Source organism: Sceloporus occidentalis, unplaced genomic scaffold (assembly GCF_023333645.1).
Source record: "Sceloporus occidentalis isolate IW3139 unplaced genomic scaffold, rSceOcc1.0.p SCAF_1, whole genome shotgun sequence".
In the NCBI taxonomy this organism is placed as follows: domain Eukaryota; kingdom Metazoa; phylum Chordata; class Lepidosauria; order Squamata; family Phrynosomatidae; genus Sceloporus; species Sceloporus occidentalis.
In genome coordinates, this window is record NW_028316981.1 from 281,444,747 (window position 1) to 281,465,012 (window position 20,266).

The window sequence follows — 20,266 nt, forward strand, 5'->3', positions numbered from 1 at the left end:
GCACCACTGCTGCTTCCATCACGTGGCTTCAGCATAAGCTGAAAGTCGCATATGGCATGCCCCCATATGGTGCGGGCGCACTGTATTTACATTTTATAAAAATAAAAAAAAATGTTTACATTTTCTGAGACTTTCATTCAATTGTTTTAACAGATTAATCACAAGTATCTGGATGAACTGTAAGATCCAGTTTAATTACTTAAGTATTTTAGTATGGATTTAGTATGGCTTGAAGAAGTGGACATATCCTTCCCTGTGCATCTGTGACACATTGTTCCAAAAATGTTGTTTCCCTGTGGTCACCACTGTATTCATTTGCCCAAAGACATGGGCAGTGGAAGCCAACTGTATGTAGGCCGATATTTTTATGCTATTCTCTCTGGGTTGAAGTGAGGGGAGAATACAAGTACTGATTCTCTGCATAAACCCTTGATATAATTGTTTATGTATACTATGGTAGCACTGCCTTATTATGTTCTTTATGAATTATAATGCTTTGCATTTCCTAGTTACATTATTATAGTTATATTATTTTGCACTTCTTTTCTAAGTCAGTTTGATACTTCTTTGGTTGACCAAAATTGACTGGAACAAGAATTTCAGAACTGTAATAAGCACAACTAAACATAATGGTTATAATTATAGACAGATTTCATTTCTCAAGGAATACAGTGCACCCTTGCTATCTGCGGTGATCCATTCCAGACCCCCCCCCCCCCTCCTCCATGGATAGTAAAAAACACGGGACCTTAAGTCTCATTCTTTTCAATGGATTCATGCTCCTGCTCGCAACACCGCATGCATATGTGCCCACTGGAAAAAAATGGGGTTTGCCATCCATGGAAGCTGAAACCATGGATGGTAAGCCTGTGCTTGGTGTGGGCATACTGTATAAGCAAACATGTGTGTGTGCACGCACACACATGTACCTCCAAGTTGCCTGTTGACTTATGGTGACCCCATAAGTTTCATAGGGTTTTTTTAAGGCAAGGAATACTCAGAAGTGATTTTGCTAATTCTTTTCTCTGAACTATGACAGTTTCTCTGAACTCTGACTAAGACACCTGATATTTATTGGTGGTCTTCTATAGTAACTAGTAGTAACCAGAGCTGAATCTGCTTATCTTCCAAGATCAGAGGGGATCTGGTGATTTTGGGGTATCTCTCTATTATTATTTAATGTTACAATGGTCAAATGCTAGAAGTAATGCTACAGTACTTTAGGATTTGGTAAACAATTCTTATTTCAATTACATTTCCCAAGGATTCTTATTTATTTGCATGATTTGCATTTTTAAACTAGGTCTTGGGTGTTTACCAACAATAGTGCTAGTTGTACATAATTTTTAACCAAGATGGAAGGAAGTGTTAAGCATCAGAGATAGGAGATTGCAATCCCTTGGACTACTCCTGCACATAAGACTTTTCACATTATAGTAGTACTGATCCTAAAATGGATTACTCTTGAAAACAAAAGCCATTCTTGACCAGTATGGGTTTCTAATGTACATTAACTGGAATTAAGAGGATTTATTAAATAGTACAGTGCACCCTTCACTTTCGCGGGGATCCGTTCTGGACCCCCCCCCCCCCCTGCATAAGGGAAAAAAACCGCATATGCTCAAACCCCATTAGAAGTAATGGGGTTCGTGCTCATGGCACGCCCCATTACTTCTTCTAGGGCACAAGAGGAGTTTTTCCGGCACGGCTTCCAGCACATCCTGGAAGCCACGTATGGCATGCCCACGTATAACGCAGGCGCTCTGTACATCTCACTGATATATATATCTCACTTACATTCCTAGTTCCCAAGAACCAGAAAGTTACGTCTGCATTATATAGACTGATATGATGTCTTTTACTGTGAGCTGCATTGATCTGATAGTGATGTGAATATATACATATCCCCATAAAAGGATATCTGTGACAGCTGCTGGGTGTGAAGTGTATTGGGTAAGTTTTATCTGAAAATTTCCCAGACCAACTGCTGATGCAAATCTTCTTTGCTCCTTGGAGAGCTGTCCAATTAAAAACATTTTTTCTGTAACAAATGCTGACAGGCAACTATAAAAAATGAAGATTATAACTTCACCTTAAAAATTGGCATTTATTTTCTTTTGCATTATTTTTGCCATAAAGCCAACAGATAACACAGAATGGACAAAGTAGAGATGTATGTTGCCATGTCTCTTACATATGTCTTAAAGCAGAGTAGACTAGCTTGGTTCAATATTTCTATTGAACAGAGAATGCTTCATCATACTTTAAAACTCCTAATACCAATATTACTCCTAATACCAATTTTACTTCTAATATGTGGAAGCAAAGCTTATCATCAACAATGTTATGGAGTTTGTGGTTCAATATATGCAAACTTTGTTTCATGTACAAAATTATTAAAAATATTGTGTATAAAATTACATTCAGGCTATGTGTATAAGGTGTATATGAAAGATACATGAATTTTATTTTCTGACTTGGATCTCATCTTTGGGATATCTCATTGTGTATATGCAGATATTTTAACATGGGGGGGACTCAAAATCCAAAATATTTCTTGTTCAAGTATTTCAGATAAGGGACATTCAACCTTTTAGGATTCAGGGAAATACATTGTGGCTGTTCTATTTGTAGTGTTTATATATAATTTGTTTGTTTGTTTTTTCTTTACAACCTTTCAGAGTTAAGGTTTAACATTTTTCACAAGCATAGATTTCTGTAAATTATTTCTGAAATGCCGAAAAACTAAATAAACCCTAACACTTTAGGTCACTGATTATATATCTACCTGAAAGGTACTTTGCTTACTACCTACAAAGGTTGCAACCAAACTTGTAATAAGTCAATGTAACCAAAATATGCAGGTCTTAAAAAAAAGATCTGGATGTTATGCAAACCTGGACAGAGAGATTAACCCACCCACCACCCACTCCCATTTCCAGCCAGCCAGGGCTGTAGTACATGCCAGGCCAAATCCTGAATAGCAGCTGTTTTAGCATTCAACGACCTGGCATTCAGCAGCAGCATTTTCATGACAGCTAGTAGTGCAGGGGGATTTCAATGTCCACACTGAGACTTCCTTGTCCGGAGAGGCTCAGGACTTCATGGCTTCTGTGACAACAATGAATCTATCCCAAGTGGTATCTGGCCCTACTCATGCTGCTGGGCACAATCTAGACCTTGCTTTCTATGCTGGGTGGGGGGATGGTGATCTTGGTGTGGAGCAACTGTCCACAGTCCTGTTGTCATGGACAGATAATTATCTGGACAAGGTTAGACTCACTGGGACTCAGAACCTCTGCAGGGATAGGGGACCAATTAGGATGGTCTGCCCCAGGAGGCTGATGGATCCAGACAGATTCCTAGTGGCTCTTGGGGAGTTTCCTGTCATCTCGGCAGGAGATTCTGTTGAAGCTCTGGCCAACCTCTGGAATGAGGAAATGGCTAGGGTGGTGGACACAATAGCTCCTTAGTGTCTGCTCTTATGGAGCCAAATATGCCCCAAAGTTTTCCAGGGAGTTGGTGGTGATGAAGTGAAAGAGATGGAGATTAGAGCGACACTGGCAGAAAACTCAAAGCGAATCTGACCAAACACAGACTGGAGCATATTTGTGGCAGCATTGGCAACAAGGAACTTATTTTTTGCTGCCAGCATTGCATATGCAGGGATTTGTCCTGCAGAGCTGTTCCAAGAGATCTATTTCACACATGCCCTCAAGTAGAAAATGCAGACCACTTGGCAGCCTGTTGTGAAGAATTTACACAGCACTTTGTAAGTAAAGTCACTCAAATCTGCTCTGACTTGGATGCTATAGTTGATACAGTTCCAGAAGATGTAACCTTGGTTCCTGTTTGTCCAGTGTCAATCAATACTTTTCAGTTGTGCAGTCTGATGATGTGGACAGGATCCTCAGAGAGGTGAGAGCCACCTCATATGTGCTAGACCCTTATTCTTCATAACTTATTAAATAGGCCAAAGGATGATTGAGTGGATGAAGGGTGTAATTAATGCCTCTCTACAATAAGGTAGCATTCCAACTTGCCTAAAGGAAGCAGTTGTGAGACCTGATGAAAAAGCCAGCCTGGAATCCCGCCATAATGGATTATTGCCCAACCTACCACTTTTGGGCATATGGATAATTACTGTGGATAATTATTGTCCAACCTTCCATTTTTGGGCAAGGTGCTGGAATATGTGGTGGCTTCCCAACTCCAGGGGTTTCTCGATGAAACAGTTTGTCTAGATTCAGCTCAATTTAGTTTCAGGCCCAGCCATGGAACAGAGACAACCTTGGTTGCCTTCCTGAATGACTTATGCAGGGATCTGGATGTGGGAGTGTGTTCCTGTTAGTTCTGCTGGACCTCTCAGTGGCTTTCAATATCAATGGCCATGGAATTCATCTGGGCTGCCTCTCTGGGATGGGACTTGGAAGTACTGCTTTAAAGTGGCCCCATTGTTTTCTGGAGGGGCAAACCCAGAAGATGGTGCAGGAGGATGCCTGCTCAGGGTTCTGTTTTGTTCTCTATGCTATTCACCATATATATGAAACTGATGGGAGTGGTCATGTGTAGTTGTGGGGTGCAGTGCCATCAATATGCGGATGGCACCCAATTCTCCTATTCCTTTCCACCCCAATTCAAGAAGGCTGTCCTGGTCTTAAATCAATAATAGACTGGATGAGGGCAAACAAATTGAAATTCAGTCCAGACAAGACACAGGTGCTCCTGTGAGTTGGGAGGAAGATCAGGGAATAGGGATTAGATGTGTTAGATGGGGTTACATTTCCCCTGAAGATGCAGGTTCACAGTTTGGGTGTACTTCTGGACTCAGCTTTGAACTTGGAGGCCCAGATTTCTGCAGACTAGGAGTGCGTTTGCACATCTAAACCAGGTACATCAACTGTGCCAGTTCCTTGACACACTGGATCTGGCCAGAGTGGTACATGCCTTGGTTACATCCTATTTTGACTACTGCAACACATTCTACTCGGGGCTGCCTTTGAAGAATGTTTAGAAACTTCAACAGGTCCAGCCAGACTGTTAACTGGGCTAGGTTACAGAGAGTACACAATGCCCCTGTTAAAACAGCTCAATTGCCTGCCTGTTTGTTTCTGGGCATGATTCAAAGTACTGGTTATGACCTATATAGTCCTATATGGCTCAGGTTCAGGTTATTTGGCACACTATATCTCTCTGTATGAGCCAGCTCCAATTCTGAGATCATCAGGTGTCATGGCCAGCCAAGATCAGCTCTCGGAGGATGAGGAGGAGGACGAACCTCCTCCAGAGCAAGAGCTAATTGAGGCTACACCAGGTGGTAATCCTGCTCTGCCAGGTCCCAGCTGTGCTCTCCCAGCCCCAGAGGAGGAGGCCCAACCAGGTCCTAGTGCTAGTGAGAGGCCTCCTGTGGTGCAACTGCCTAGTGGTGACTCTGGGGAGGAAGCTTGCCTGGAGGTGCCTACTTACAAACAGAGAAGGGCTGAGAGTGCTTGCAGGCACAGATCCAAGAGGATTGCAGAGAGGCAATTAGCCAACCAGCCTCAGGTGGCATGGGGAAGAGTTTCCCTTACTTAAGCTGTAGAGAGGTCTCCATTCAGTGCCAGTACTGGTTTGTTTCTAGGGCTTTACTGAATGATCCCTTGATGGGATTGCTCCTGGCACTGGCTTCTCGTATCTTGACTCCTTGTTGCTTTGACCTCGGACTGGACCCTTGTTATCTTCTGGCTGCTTTGACTACTCTGAATCCCAGTATCCTGATTTTGGCTTGGCTTTCGGACTGCTCTGACTTCTGGTATCCTGACTTTGGCTTGGCTTCTCGGACTGCTCTCACGCTTACTCCTTGCAAGGTCTGTGTTCTGCTTCCACTTGCTGGGCTAAGCCATTCTTCTTGGTGTGTGTCTGTGTGTGCTGGCTGCAGTCCAGGACATCAGGAGAGGCTCCTCCATCATAAACAAGGTTGGAGGGGACAGGAGAGAGGCCGTTTCTCAGTGGTTGCCCTAGACTCTGGAACTCCCTTCCCAGGGAGATCAGAATGGTGTCCTCCTTGTTGTCCTTCTGACTGCAAGCTAAAGACTTTATCACACGGGCAAATAAGACAGGAGCATAGCGAGATGCTCCTGTCAATAGCATGCAATAATGTGCAATAATGTGAAGATTATCACAAGACGTTGTGCAATACTGTGATTATCCTGCGATTATCCCATGAATAAAGAGGAATTCTAGCACTGTTTTTTATTCACCACTTTTTATTCACGCTCCCATCTTCTTTGCCTGTGTGATGAAGTCCTAAGACATTTTTATTCAGACTGGCCTTTAAAAGAGAAAGTCTTTAAAGAACAGATCAGAGATGCTGTACTGTTTTAACTGTACTGTTTTAAGCGCTTTAAAAAATGTATATTACTCTTTTAATGAGTGATGTATTTTAATATTGTAACAGTTTAATTTAATTTTAATGCTTACTTTTGTACATTTTTAATTGTATTCTTTCACACTGTAAGCCACTTTGAGTCCCAATTTTGGGGGGAAAGCCGGATGTAAATAAATGAATACAACAATAACCACCAGAAAGCAAAGGAGTTTGATTTCACAAGTTTGGTCTGGCTTTCACACACTTGGTCCCAGACAATGAAAAAAATTAACAACAACAACAAGAAAAAACCAACCACAATTACAACACTATCATTTCAAGGCTATTGAGGATCCATGCCTAACTTGCATTTCATTAGACTGTATTTAACAAATGTATTTAACATTTTGCAAATGTACCAAAAGCAGCAATACAAAACTAATACACTCCACTCATCCTTTGGAGACATTCCACTGAGCTTCAATGGCAATCCAAATATTCACAGTGATTAAAGTAAGCATAATCTTACCAAGCATTCAAGTAGGCGAGCAGGACGTGCAATGACAATAAGTATCTTTCGGACAAGCTGCTTAATAAATGCCAGTTCCCCACTTTCTGATCGTTCTTGAGCCTGTCAAAGAAATAGTCTTGATATTTAATACACACACAGAAAAACACTAATATGATGAGCTAAATCAAGATAGCTCTGAATTATTGTAGAATAATCATTTCAACACAACCCACATCCTTGAAATACTGATGACAGACCCACGCATGAGCCAACCAAAACTGTTCATATCATATTAATATAACTAATATTCATTGTTTGACCTCCATTAACTAGATTTCTTTGGACAGGATGAACAAATCTGCAACAAAGCCACTGATCTTTGTGAAAGTAGGGGGCAGGAGTTGGGGAGGAAGTTTAGTAAAGTTCTTGCAAGACTTTAAAAGATATATGGCCCTTTTCAATGTACTGAATTTTATTATAAACCACATGGATTTACTGAAAAAACAGGAATAAGTTGATTTCAGCAGTAATTCAGAAAGATTGAATTAACTTCAAACCATGATAATGCAGGCACCACTGCACTCTACAGCACTAAACAGGAGATGAGCACTGTCAGGCTGACTGTACAAACTGTTTGTTATGTCATATGTTTGTGTCTTGCTTTCCTTCAAGCAGCACCGTATGGACCATCTGTCCAGCTGATACATATATGGAATGTATTCAACAAAAGTATTGCTATGAAATGACATACGTGCTGATTTCAAGACATAGTTTACTGAACCCAATAAAGAATTTTTAGATCTGACCTATGTAATCTGAATATATATACTGAATGAGTATATATTTTGGTTCCATCTCAATTGTATAAGAAGCAAGCAGTATGCATATTTTGGTGAAAAGACAGCAGGTGAGTGATATAAAAGAAATAAATGGGATGCTAAGTTCTACACATAATCAGAAAAGAAATAATAAAGTGAAACAAGTGGAACAAAAAAAGAGCATTTTTCAGAAAGGTTGTGAAAAAAAATTGCAAGAGGTTTTGTATAGCATTCCAAATTTCTTTCAAACTTTTTTTTTTGTCTGCTAACAAAGAATAGACCTAATGAATGCAAAGAAGCCATATGCTGCTTCTTCTGGCTGAAAGATATTGATGTTCCATTGTTCATATCTCAAAAAGGTGCTTCTTTGTTTGAATAATAGAAGCTGCAGGATAAAGTTCAATCCTATCCACTTTTTATCCTCCACTGTGCTAGGTGGATATTCATGAGAATGAAGGTGAAACAAACAAGTTACAATTTTATTAGCTGTTCCCTGTGACTGAATTACTAGAGAGTAACCGTTTAAGTTCATTAGATAAAATCTCTAACACATAAACTAAATAAAGTATTTTAAATTCAAACATTTTAAAAGCAACACTGAACAACAGCTGTGTTCCAGTACTGCAGAAATGATGTAGACTTGAAAAAACAAAACAGGGTAAATTATTTTCAACATGTCGGTATCAGCTGTAGATATCTAGCAAACATCAGCATGCCTAATGCATTTCTATTTTTATCAGTGGCTTAGACCTACAATATTAGGTGAGCTTGGGAGCAAACCATTCTATGAAAATAAAAGAAGGGTGCCATAGAAAAATATTAAACTCAAATTGACCTTGACCTTAGAAGTACAAAAAATGTCAGCTAAATCAAGCTGCTCAGATGCCTTGTGACTTTCCCTAGCCTTGTAAAGAAATCACAATGTGCCAAACAGCAGGAGACTCAACTATCCACTGAATATCACAGCTGGGAACTGACAAGAAATGCATCATCAGAAACCCAAAGTGTATTCCCAGAATTTAGTTCCAACAAACAGCAGGCTTCTCTGTAGGATTTATGTTTGAGATGAACACAGTAAAGGTGGCACAAAAGAGTTTTCATACTTGGAAATAAAGGATACAGAAATGAAAACCATAAAAGCTCAGTTTGCGCTTACAAGAGGACTCTGGAGCCACTGTCCCCCCACAATTTAATGACAATAGATTCATCCCATGAACTCAGATCATCATTAAAAAGCCCCATTCTTAAAAACTAAAGCAATATTTAAATACACAATTATATCTGTTATCATGCTTAATGAGAAACATTCAATAATATTTCCCCAAGGTATACTGCATGCATAGTAGACCATGGTGAGGGATGAACTGAAATCCTATGTAATAATTTTGGCATATAATTCTTCATCATCAAATACTCTGTCCTATGAATACAACTAACATGTACACATGTGAATTGGTCCCTGAACTGTAAAATCTTCACAGTTTTTGCTGGAATTAAAAAAAATAAACAAAGTGCACTAACTAGCAAGATAACTGACAGACAGTCCACAGCAATAAAATGCCATGAAAGAAACAAGAGAGCATCAGATCAAAAAAGGGCCAATAATAATCTGACTATGTCCATTACATATTCTTAATACTGAAGCAGGACTCTCTTCTTTTTTTTTTCATTAAAAGAGAATCCTGCAGCACCAAAGGATTGTTATTTTCTAAGTGAAAATCATACATTATATATTTAAATTTTAAAAACTATATAAGCTTGCTGAATTTTAGGATACAGTTACTAAAAACCCTTGCCAGCTTCTATCTTTGAGTTAATCAGCAGGATTATACAGCTATTTATACAGCAGCTTAAATTTCTTTCTAGTTCCTTTTATTCAACTTTTGTTCACCTCATGCAAATATTTAGTAGATCAAACAGCATTCTATTTTTTAACAAGAGAGAAAAATATAAGCGTATTTTATCTAAGATACAGAAATAATTTATTAAATTACTCTCTATGGGAACATAAACTGGGTTTATGTGCTTCATAAACCCATTATTCTAAAGTTAAACACTTGGAGATCACTTAGGCAGCTGTAAAGGTCACTGGTCTTAACAGAACCCCTTAAGGAATTGTGTGTTTTTGTGCATTTATTTTTGTAAGGCAGTGGTCATAAATATCTTCAGATACATATTTTCTTAATCCAATATACCTCACCAATTTCTAAATAACCTTTATGTAGCTCTTACCTCTTGCAGGAGTTTATCCAATTTGTGTTGTAATTCAAAGAAATATCGTGAAGTGATGAGACCCTGATGAGATTTATCTAAGCAATCACGAGCCAGCTCAATGATCTGATGATGGGTGAAACTCAGCACTCCATCTGCCAAGGGAAGGACGTTGTCAGGAGAATGGTTGGTAATAACCTCCTGAAGCCGTTCTTCCATCTGAGCAGTAGCCTATACAATAAAAGTTGTGTAGATTCCTCAGTGTATTATAAACCATGCTTGGGCTTTTAAATTAACATTCTTGCAAGTCAAAAGTTTATAGTTTAGCGCCTGAACTGTCATATATGATATGGGCTATTTTAAAAATAATAAGTAAAATTATAACAAGTCTTTATAAGGAAGTAAAATATCATCTCCTTCCCCTAAACTCTAAATTTGAAGCTTCAGATATACCAATAATGTCATTAAATATCAATATACAAGATATATTTGTAAAATGGTTTTTAAAGAGAAGTATGGAAGTGGAAGAAGGACTCCCTTTCTTTAGAAAAGAGCCAGTAATAATACAGTTCATGCAGATTCAACAGTGTTGTACATTTCATTTCCACATGTACTGTATACACAAATGTCTGTCAGTGCCTTCTTTCCTTTGAAGACCTTTCACATTTCCCACAAATCCTCGAAAAATTTAGACTTCCTGAAGAACTGTAGCATGAGGAGTGAATGCAAGCTCTCTGGGTCTAGCATGTTATCTTTCTGATACAGATCAACTGCATGGATATCTAATTTATAGTTTGAAAAATACTGCTGCTTTCTTATAATCATTTTTTATTTTAAAAAAAGTTTATCTGATATTTGAAATAAAACAAAACATGCTAGTTTTAGGATAATGATTTTGTATCGTTAGGTAGGGTATACATTGAATAATCTGCATTACCTTTGGGAATCTTTCTTTGTATACATGGTTCATCATAATTATTTCATGGTCACAGCAGGCAGGAGAACGTCCAGGGCTGCAAGTAAAGCAGATTATGTTCAAATCTCATCTAGAAAGAACTAAAAATGAGGTTTAACTCTGTGTATGTGTATGTAAATAATAATAATAATAATAATAATAATAATAATAATGATAATGATTATGATAATGATTATGATAATAATTTTATTTGTATTTTCCCACCTCTCCCTGTGAATAATAAAAACTCTCTCTCTCTCTCTCTCTCTGTGTGTGTGCGTGTGTTAAACTATTTGTCCATTTAAATGACCTCATGGATTTCATAGGGTATTCTTGGGCAAGGAATATTGAGGAGGTGGTCTGGCTAGTTCTTTCCTCTAAAATATAGCCCACGACACCTGGCATTCATTGGTGATCTCTCATTCAATACTAGCCACGCTGACCCTGCTTAGCATGGGCTTTGGTGCCTATCAGTATGCTGAAGACACACAAATATATTTCTCCATGCCTTCAAAAACAGGTTTAGCTAAGGAAAGCGTGTCTCCTCTGAATGAATGCTTGGAAGAAATAATGGGGTGGATGAAGAAAATTAAATTGAAACTGAATCCAGACAAAATAGAGTGTTTACTATCAAGGGTCCTAATCTGGGGATGGAGGTGTGCAAATCAGTTCTGGGTAAGGTTACATCATCATCATCATCATCATGGCCCTCAATAAAAATTACTTATTAAAAATAAAAATAATATTTAGACATATACATATGTTATTTTACACTTTACTATATAAATATGTTTAATGTTGACCACCTTAGATGACACAGTCAAATTTGACATGGCGTTCTCTGTGTAAAAGTTCATCAATAACAAACTATTATTATTATTATTATTATTATTATTATTATTATTATGTGTACAGTCTGCTCTCGCTTTACGCGGGGAATCCCAATGGGGCAAAAAGCACGTACGCTCAAGCCCTCTTGGTTTGTTAGTTTTGAAAGTTATCATATTCATGTTAAAGACTGTAATAATTGCTAAAATAGTCACCATCTTCTTTGTTTTGCCTTTATATAATTTTTGACATGTGCATGTTTTCTTAGCCCCACCTGCATCATTTATCATAGTTCCCTCCTCATCCATCTAATCTTTAGGGTGAGCAAAACAGTAATGTCTACCAGAATTTTATAAACTCTTTGGCATTGGTTTTCTTTGCTTCATCCTTTACCTCCTTTGTTATGTGCCTCTTTTACTCTTTACTTATCCATAGGTCATATAAAATTCATAATATTGGCCCCCAAACCTGCCCTTGACTTATCACAAATCAGAAATACACTGCGCAAATGAGTATGACAAAATTCACCTGACTTGGCTCAATAAACTAAACTCTCATCTCATGGAATGAAATTTACCAGCCTGTGGGTGGCAGGACGTGATTGTGAGTCTTGGACACCAGCTGCATCATACACACCAGACACTGGCAACCACTGTTCTTTTTAAACTGGGCCAGAATCTTCATGATCACCTAATCCTATTTTTCCATGAAACTTTTTCCCTAATTTGAGATTAAGCAACAGAGGGTGATAACTGGATAAAACAGATGCGTGTTCCTCATTCATACTTCTGACTACATTGCATTTATTAACAAAATGCTGCATTCATGATCTGTTCACTACCTGAATGCTATGAGATAACAGATCTGTATAATATTACAATCAGTTGCAATCTGCATGCCAGTCTAGTCTGCACAAGTCAGAATAATGTCAAGAATGTGACTCACTACAGTATTATACAATGCTGCTGTCCCACAAAATTCAGATAGTGAACAGAGTTTATATATCATGAATGCAGCACTTTATTTAAAAATGCAATGTAGTCAGAAGTATGAATGAAGAAGAAACGTTCACAAAACTGAATTTTCTCTAAATTTAGGAATTCTGAATCATTTATCTGTCACACAGATTTTGAAAGTATAGATGAGTCTTCTTTTCAAATATTTTGAAAGCTTTTCTACTGATGTACCCAAACTAATGTGAAGAATATTAGCTCCTGAAACTACTCAACTGAAAATTATAAACCTAATCATAAAGGCCATGATATGAACACAGTTGTGTTTAGGGTTAGTGGAAGAAATTTCAGAAACATGGGAATTTCAAACAGCAGATTTAAAATACAATCAGTGCTACTTTTTATTTCACTCAAGCACAACAATCCTATGATGAGGTATATATCCAAAAGTCCCTGTTTCCAACAGGTAGATGCCGACATTCATATATAATGTCTGTTTCCAGACAGGATAACCACCTGAGGCTTCTGGATCGTGGCCGCATTTGTGTGGTCCTACATCTGTTATCACTGGCAATGCTTTCAGTCGTGCAGAAATGTTTAGACAAAAAATGTAGTTCATCAGGTGTTGGCTGATATGGTAACTGGTGTAACTTCTCTTGGGAGGAACAGGATGACTGAAACAAACATGTGAAACATTAATTCATACCACAGCCCAGAAACATCTAAAACATTTACACTTACTGTACACAGAATCTTCCTTATCCTTCAGCTTTCTGAACACAGTTAACTAAACTGTAACCTTGGATATTTTAAAAGCCTAAATATTACACAAATATCTTTTACATGTAAATGTACAGATACACCATGCACTCCTGAACAGTTTCCTGCCAACAAGTTACAGCAGTTTCTACATAGAAGTGGGCAAGCTATGGCTCTCTCCATGTTTGGTCAGCAACTGCCATCAGCCCTCAATACCAGATGTAGTCTAACAAAAACTGGAGGTTGATCCTCCCTGTTCTAAATTCAAATGCAACAATATTTCATGCTTTGTAAGAAAAGGCTGTAAGAATATTTGTATTAGCCTTGAAATGTGTTGAAATTAAAATGCATAAACCAAGTATCTCCATAAATTCTAAATATCAGACAACAATTCTAAATATCAGACAACAATTCCTAATTTATGGTTGTTGTTGTTTTACAGACTACTAAAGCAGAGGCTGGTTTGCATTTGAAATTAACTGATGCACTCCATTATACAACATATATTTGTAATATGATCCATAGTGCCTCTGCCTTTTCTGAACCTAGCTTGCATATCTGAAATTGTTCCCTTTTCCAAATTTGTTTTGTAGATGTTTTGTTAGAATTTGTTGTCACATTTTATAGTACTTTAAATTTACTTTGATTTTGAATGGATTTCTGTAGTTTGAAATAGTTTTATTGGTATGTAATGTGTTCCTGATGACTTTGAGAATTCTTTGATTGGGGTATGGCTTATATTGTGGAAATGCTTAGAAATCCTGCTATGGCTTATTTTATGGGTATGTCTTATTTTGGGGGAAACAAGGTATTATTACATGCTCTTTAAGTTCTACAGGGGTGTTCTTCAGGCTGTATTTTGGCAGAATTATTGATTTAGTATACTTCTTTCACTTCACTCTATTTTTTCCTATTAGCAGTGATGATCAATTCCACAATCTGCTCCTGGTCTTGTTTCTGCAGTGAGAATTGAGCTGCGTCATCTTCTACTACCAATAATATAGTCTATTTAATTGTTTTCTTGGCCATCTGGTGACATCAATGTATACAGTTGTCTTTTTCATTGTGTGAAGAATATATTTGCAATGAACCAACTGTTGATCTAAAAAATTCATTTTATTTTCCTGCATTGTTTCTTGACAGTAGGCCAAATTCTCCAACAATGTTTGGTCCTGCTCCATTTCCTACTTTTATATTCAACTTTCCTATGATTACCAACCTGTTCTATTTTGTTGTGTACTCAATTTCCTCCTGAATTTCAGCACAGAATCTTTGAATTTCTTCCTCTGCAGTTGGCACATGAACTTGGATTATGGTTATATTAAAAGTTTTTTCTGAAGTCTTATTGATGTTATTCAATCATTTTTTGCTTCTCACATTCTGTGTTCCTATTACATGCATTGTGCTGTCTTGGAATTCACCCACAGCTGTAAAAATCAATTGACTGAAAGGGCTGAGCTTGACTGTCAAAGGCTGTTAAAACAGAAAAAGTGGACTTCTGCATCTGATACATAAAAGTATTGTAGTTATCCTGAAGATGTAGATGAATCATTTTTGTTCAGGAATCCAAACGCTCGCTGAGAATTTTATCAAATTATGGGATATGAAAAAGCATTCTCTACTTCACTCATGGATGTTAGCATTTTTAATTCACCACAGAGTCTACTATCACCTCTCAGTTTGTATACATGTACTAGTAGAGAGTATTGTTCACAAAGCTGATTCCTGCACCTTCAACCAACCTTCTATAGAGAAGTTGAAATTTCACCACTATAGACAGTGCCTATAAACAGATAGGGATGTACAGTTTATCCTTAACTCATAAATTATAACAGAAGTCCAATTTTTCCATAAAATTTTTATAAGTAGTTATTTATATATAGTCACTTACTGAAACAGTCGAACTGGGAGTATTTGTACCATAGCCAGAGGAGGGAAGAGATGCCAGTGACCAACGTCGTCCATCCGTCCTGTAAGAAATTTATGGTTTAGCCAAATAAAACAGCAAAATTATTATTAAAAATGGTAAGAACACAGTTTATAGACTAACATGATATATTATGAAGTAAAGCAAATTCATAAGCAAATTTCATACTACTCATTTAAAATAATAAAAATGGTTTTCATTATGTATATTATCAACTAATATTTATTTAATAAAGACAATGGTTTAATGAAGAAATAAAAATATTACAAATAAGTAAATAAATTACATAAATATTTATTTCAATAATAATAAAATAATTTGACTGTGAATGAGAAAATTAATACTACAGTGGGCCCTCCCCTTATGTGGGTGATCCATTCCGGATCCCCCCGCGTAAGGGGAAATCCGCGTATGCTTGTAACTGTCCGGGAAAGCAGCCAAAGGGCTGATAAGGCAGCTAGTTCTCAAACAAACAAAGCCCCTCCCAGCACAGCAAAGTCAGTGTGAGCTACACAGTCCTGGAGATTCACAGTAGTTCTACCAAAAGGGATTACCAAGAGAATTGTCAGACAGTCCGAGGTTCAGGATAACAGATAGGCAGGTCGATAAAGCAGTCCAAGGTCAAGGTTTCCAGGTAGTCAAGACAAGAAGCCAAGGAGCCAGAGACAGAGTCTTTCCTCTAAAAGAGTCAGATATCCACTGGCAAAGAACCACACATGCTCCAGGTGCTTAAGAAGGCAAGGAGCTGGCCTTCAGCTGTGTCTGATTACGAAGACGCTTCTGATAAAGCCTCCGAGATCTTCGAAGGCCCTCTCTTTCTGCTCGACGCTCATTGAAGGTAGGCACACTACCCAGATCCTCCTCCATGTCCACAGCCTCGGCACCAGGCAAACTTGACTGCTGAACCTCTGGAGGGGCCATAGACTCTGCTCCAGCAGAACTAGGGCCAGCCTCTGGCTTCTCCATTACAGGTTCAAGCCCCAGGGGCTCTGGCTCCTCCATTACAGGTTCAGGTCCCAGGGGCTCTAGCAAATCCTCTGAGTCCTCCAAGCCGTCCTCCAGGCTGGGCATGACAGTAACCCATTGGAAACAATGGGGGGCATGCACGCAGTGCAGTGGTGTGTGCGGCGCAAGTGCGCGCACCATTGTTTTTATCACCACGTGGCTTCCACGTAAGCTGGAAGCCGTGTATAGTGCACCCACGTATGGCGTGGGCACACTGTACGAAATAGCCTAAACAGATGCCCAATCACAATGGCCTACTATGTGTAACATATATGGGGTGATGCAGTACTTAAAATGCATTCTGGTTTTTAATCTTTTAACCTGCAGAAACATTTTATAGCATTATATTTTAGTTGAAGGAAATATTTATAGTGTAGGACAATTTCAAGCTGTGCTACATGTAGCCAACATTTAGACATATGGTTAGCAACTCATTTTTTTCATACTATGCCTGGACCTACAGTAAATATTTCTTTCACTTAAAAGAGTAGTTCCTGCACTATGGCAATCCAGGTGTCTTGGACTTCAACTCCCAGAAGCTCCAGCCACCTTGGCCAAGCATTAGGAATTCTGGGAGGTAAAGTCAAAAACATCTGGTGGACCAAAGATCAGCACTGACCTAACATGTTCATATATTGCTAGACCTAAGCAAAGTCATCCACACATGATTGACTGTAGATTCCCACAGGCCATAGTGTATCAGACTACAATGATAGCAGACCTCTCCCCCAAACAAAAGGAAAAGAAAGGAAAATAAGCAACATGCAAAGCAAATCACAGCCAAGCCACAGATAACAAGTCATACTCATGCTTTGTATGGGTGTTAAGGGTTATGTAAGAAAGATACCAACATTCACAAACTTCAAGAAATAAAGTGTGCAGGAATATATGTGGTCTCTCCCTCTGTACGTCTCTCTCAGACAATAAGCTCAGCTAAATCCAATTAGACATAAACACATACACACAGAGACACTAGCATTCTCTTCTCTTTCTGAAGTCAGGGCAAGCAGACAGAAAATGGAATAGCTATGCATTTCTAGTTGGAGTGCAATGATGGATACACCTTGTAGAGGAAATGTAGGCAAGAGCAGATTTATATGACATGACAATACTGAAGAGGACAAGCTGAGAGTGAGGGGTCTGGCTAATGCTTCTTCACTTTATTATTGTTGTGTGCCTTCGAGTCATTTTCTAGGGCTGAGAGTATGTGAGTTGGCCAAAGTCACCCAGTGGGATTCCATGGATGAGTGGGGAATCTAACTCTGATCTCCAGAGTTGCAGTCCAATGCTCCAGTCAGTACACCATACTGGCTCTCTTACTCCACTCACATTCCCTGTTTGTGGTTAACAGTTGCCTGTCATCTCCAGACAATCTCCACCTGATATTTCCCCACTGGAACCCTCATGAAAGGACACAAGCAAGAAAGCTTCACAGCACTGTGTCCCTTCACATGGCTGCCTTCCTGTGCTGATTCCTATGGTAGATGCCAGACACCGTAAATTATGTAGTCCACTTTTTTTCTATTGAAGCAAGCATGTATAGGCAAGTGAAGCATTGTTTTGAAGAATTAAAAATACAGTGGGCCAAGCAAACCCTGATTCACCTTAGGTTCACGGTAAATTGGAAACGACTTGAAGGCATACAACAACAACAAGACAAGAGATTACTAATAGTAAAAAAAAAAAAATCCATCTCCCTTCACCCCCTTCAGCAAATATGTTTTCACATCAGGGGGGACACTGGCTAGGATAATTTTTTTCTAGTCAGCTGGCAATTCTAGTGAGCCAATATGAAATGTACAATCAAACAAACAAACCACAAAAAATGAGTAATGAAACATCATGACAATTACCTCTCATTTCGATGTCCATGGCTGCAATGTAATTGTACCAAGTATGTTTTTATAAAAACACAAATGGAGCAATAACTGTGTAAGTATAAGTGTATAACACTGTGTAGAGAAAGCTTCAAAACAGATAGGGATTTAATTCATGTGGCATTTCACAGTGAACCTTACTTACAGTATTACAACTTGTGCAAAGAAATGCACAACTGAATGGTGTGATCTTCTAAATTTCCTCTATTATACCAAAGTCTATTATTATCAATCAATAAATATCACCATACTAAATACCGCAGCAGCAGCAGCAGCAGCAGCAGCAGCAGAAGAAGAAGAAGAAAATAATTTCTATACAAGTTGGCCTATCTAATAATAATTGGATGTGTTGTGTGATAAAAATGTTTTAAATGACTGTATATTACAATGAAAACTTTAATTTACAAAGCACTGAATCATCAATTAAATTACTTAAAATCAAAGGATAAAAATAGTTTTCAAACTGGATAGCACAGTTAATTTGGAAAGGCCTGGATGAAAGGTTGGTCTTTAACAGACACCTAAAGTAGGTTACAGTTGGCGTCTCCTGAATGATTTATACAATTATCCCGGTAGCGAAATTTTTAATAAGGCAGTGACAAAGTGGTGCCAGAAAGACTGAAGTGACTGTTCCAACCCTAATGTTTTCCCAGGATACATCTTATTATGTTTCCAGAAAAGACCACAAGAGATGAGCAGCAACAAGGAAATGTGATTGTACAAAGCATGCTCTGGCATTTGTGGTGATAGTACAGTCTGAACTTTGTTCATTTATATTTGGTCCTTTGAAAGATTTCATCAAAGAACAGCTGGGTTTAATAGATAATCTAATCTGCTCTCCATATTAACATGCCATCTTTAAAAAACTCTGCTCACCCTTTCACCTAAAGCTCCACAAAACAAATATATTCATTCCATGGTCTGAGCACCAAAGCCACCATTTATCTTAGCATACATTCCAGTCAGTATCTTTATTGTACCGTCTGCCTACAGTGACAGCAATTTCACTCATACTGTAAAAGAGTAATGAAGTTGGAGAAATGAAAGCATGGCTGTTTGATACATTTAGGATGCTCACTGCTAGCAGTAAAAATGAAGTACTAAAGTGTACATATTCTTAAGAACTGCTTCAGTCCAAAATGGAGGGGAAAACTTTTTTTTTTGCTATAAATGATTATTTTTAAATATGAAGTGTGTTTTGTATTTGCAAACAAAATTGTGGAGCAGAGTTTGAAGAGAGCATGCAATATATATGTGAATGAATTATTATCTTTAAAGAAGATGTTGAAAAACCCAGAATTATTCACACTGATTACTCACACTAAAATCAATGAAACTTGCAAGCTATAATTTGGGGTGGGTCTGTGCCAAGGGTGACTAAGGTCAATATCATATTACACTGTTATATCACTATTATTTCACATTAACTGCTATATCTGTCTCATGTGGAATTCTGGGGTTTGTAGTTTAGCAAGGCCTAAGAGATCCTTGGAGGAAGATTCTAAAAGTCTATCCCTATACAGGATTTCACAGGAGGCAGCCACATTCATTAAAATAGAATAATAGCACTACAACAGTATAGTGTAATACTGTCCTACATTTGGATTCAACCCCCAAATTGCAAGATAAATTGCTTTCGATCTTCAAATAAATCTATGACTAAAATGTAACAGTCTGTTCAGACATTAATTTCACTGTCTTCTGTATTAATCCCCCCCCTAATATGTACTGCATATGTACTCAGTCTTGTCTGGGTTTTTAATCTGTCTACTGACCACAGGTTGAAAGGACCACAGAAAAAGTACAGTATACTTTGGGATTATTTAGACAGGATTATTTGGACATGGGACTATCCTTACTGTAACTAATAGAGAAAGCTGGATCAATATCCAGTCTAAGGCATTTCTGATGTTCAGCATTCCATGTTTAATATTATCTTGAGCTCTGTTTAGAAGAGTAGAGAGAAACCTGAGGTCCATTCTCATATCTCAATACAGAAACAGAGAGAAGGAACTAACATCCCAACATAACAAACTCATTGAACTGTATATTTCTGTACATTCTGAAAACAAAATT

At 38.1% G+C, this 20,266-nt stretch overlaps 1 protein-coding gene across 8 annotated transcripts in view; it reads right to left on the reverse strand.

The window, feature by feature from the left end:
* MAST4 (microtubule associated serine/threonine kinase family member 4) overlaps positions 1-20,266 on the reverse strand; it is a 367,302-nt gene that overhangs the window by 75,309 nt on the left and 271,727 nt on the right. For 4 of the 8 annotated variants that reach the window (XM_089494927.1, XM_089494973.1, XM_089494958.1 and 1 more), the window contains 6 exons: positions 18,167-18,187; positions 15,273-15,351; positions 13,139-13,296; positions 10,824-10,899; positions 9,908-10,117; positions 6,876-6,977 (listed from right to left, as the gene is read on the reverse strand). In XM_089494927.1, coding sequence (XP_089351053.1) covers positions 6,876-6,977; positions 9,908-10,117; positions 10,824-10,899; positions 13,139-13,296; positions 15,273-15,351; positions 18,167-18,187 — 646 coding nt within the window. The remainder of the gene's footprint in view (positions 1-6,875; positions 6,978-9,907; positions 10,118-10,823; positions 10,900-13,138; positions 13,297-15,272; positions 15,352-18,166; positions 18,188-20,266) is intronic. The other 4 variants (XM_089494950.1, XM_089494942.1, XM_089494935.1 and 1 more) reach the window with 1 other exon arrangement.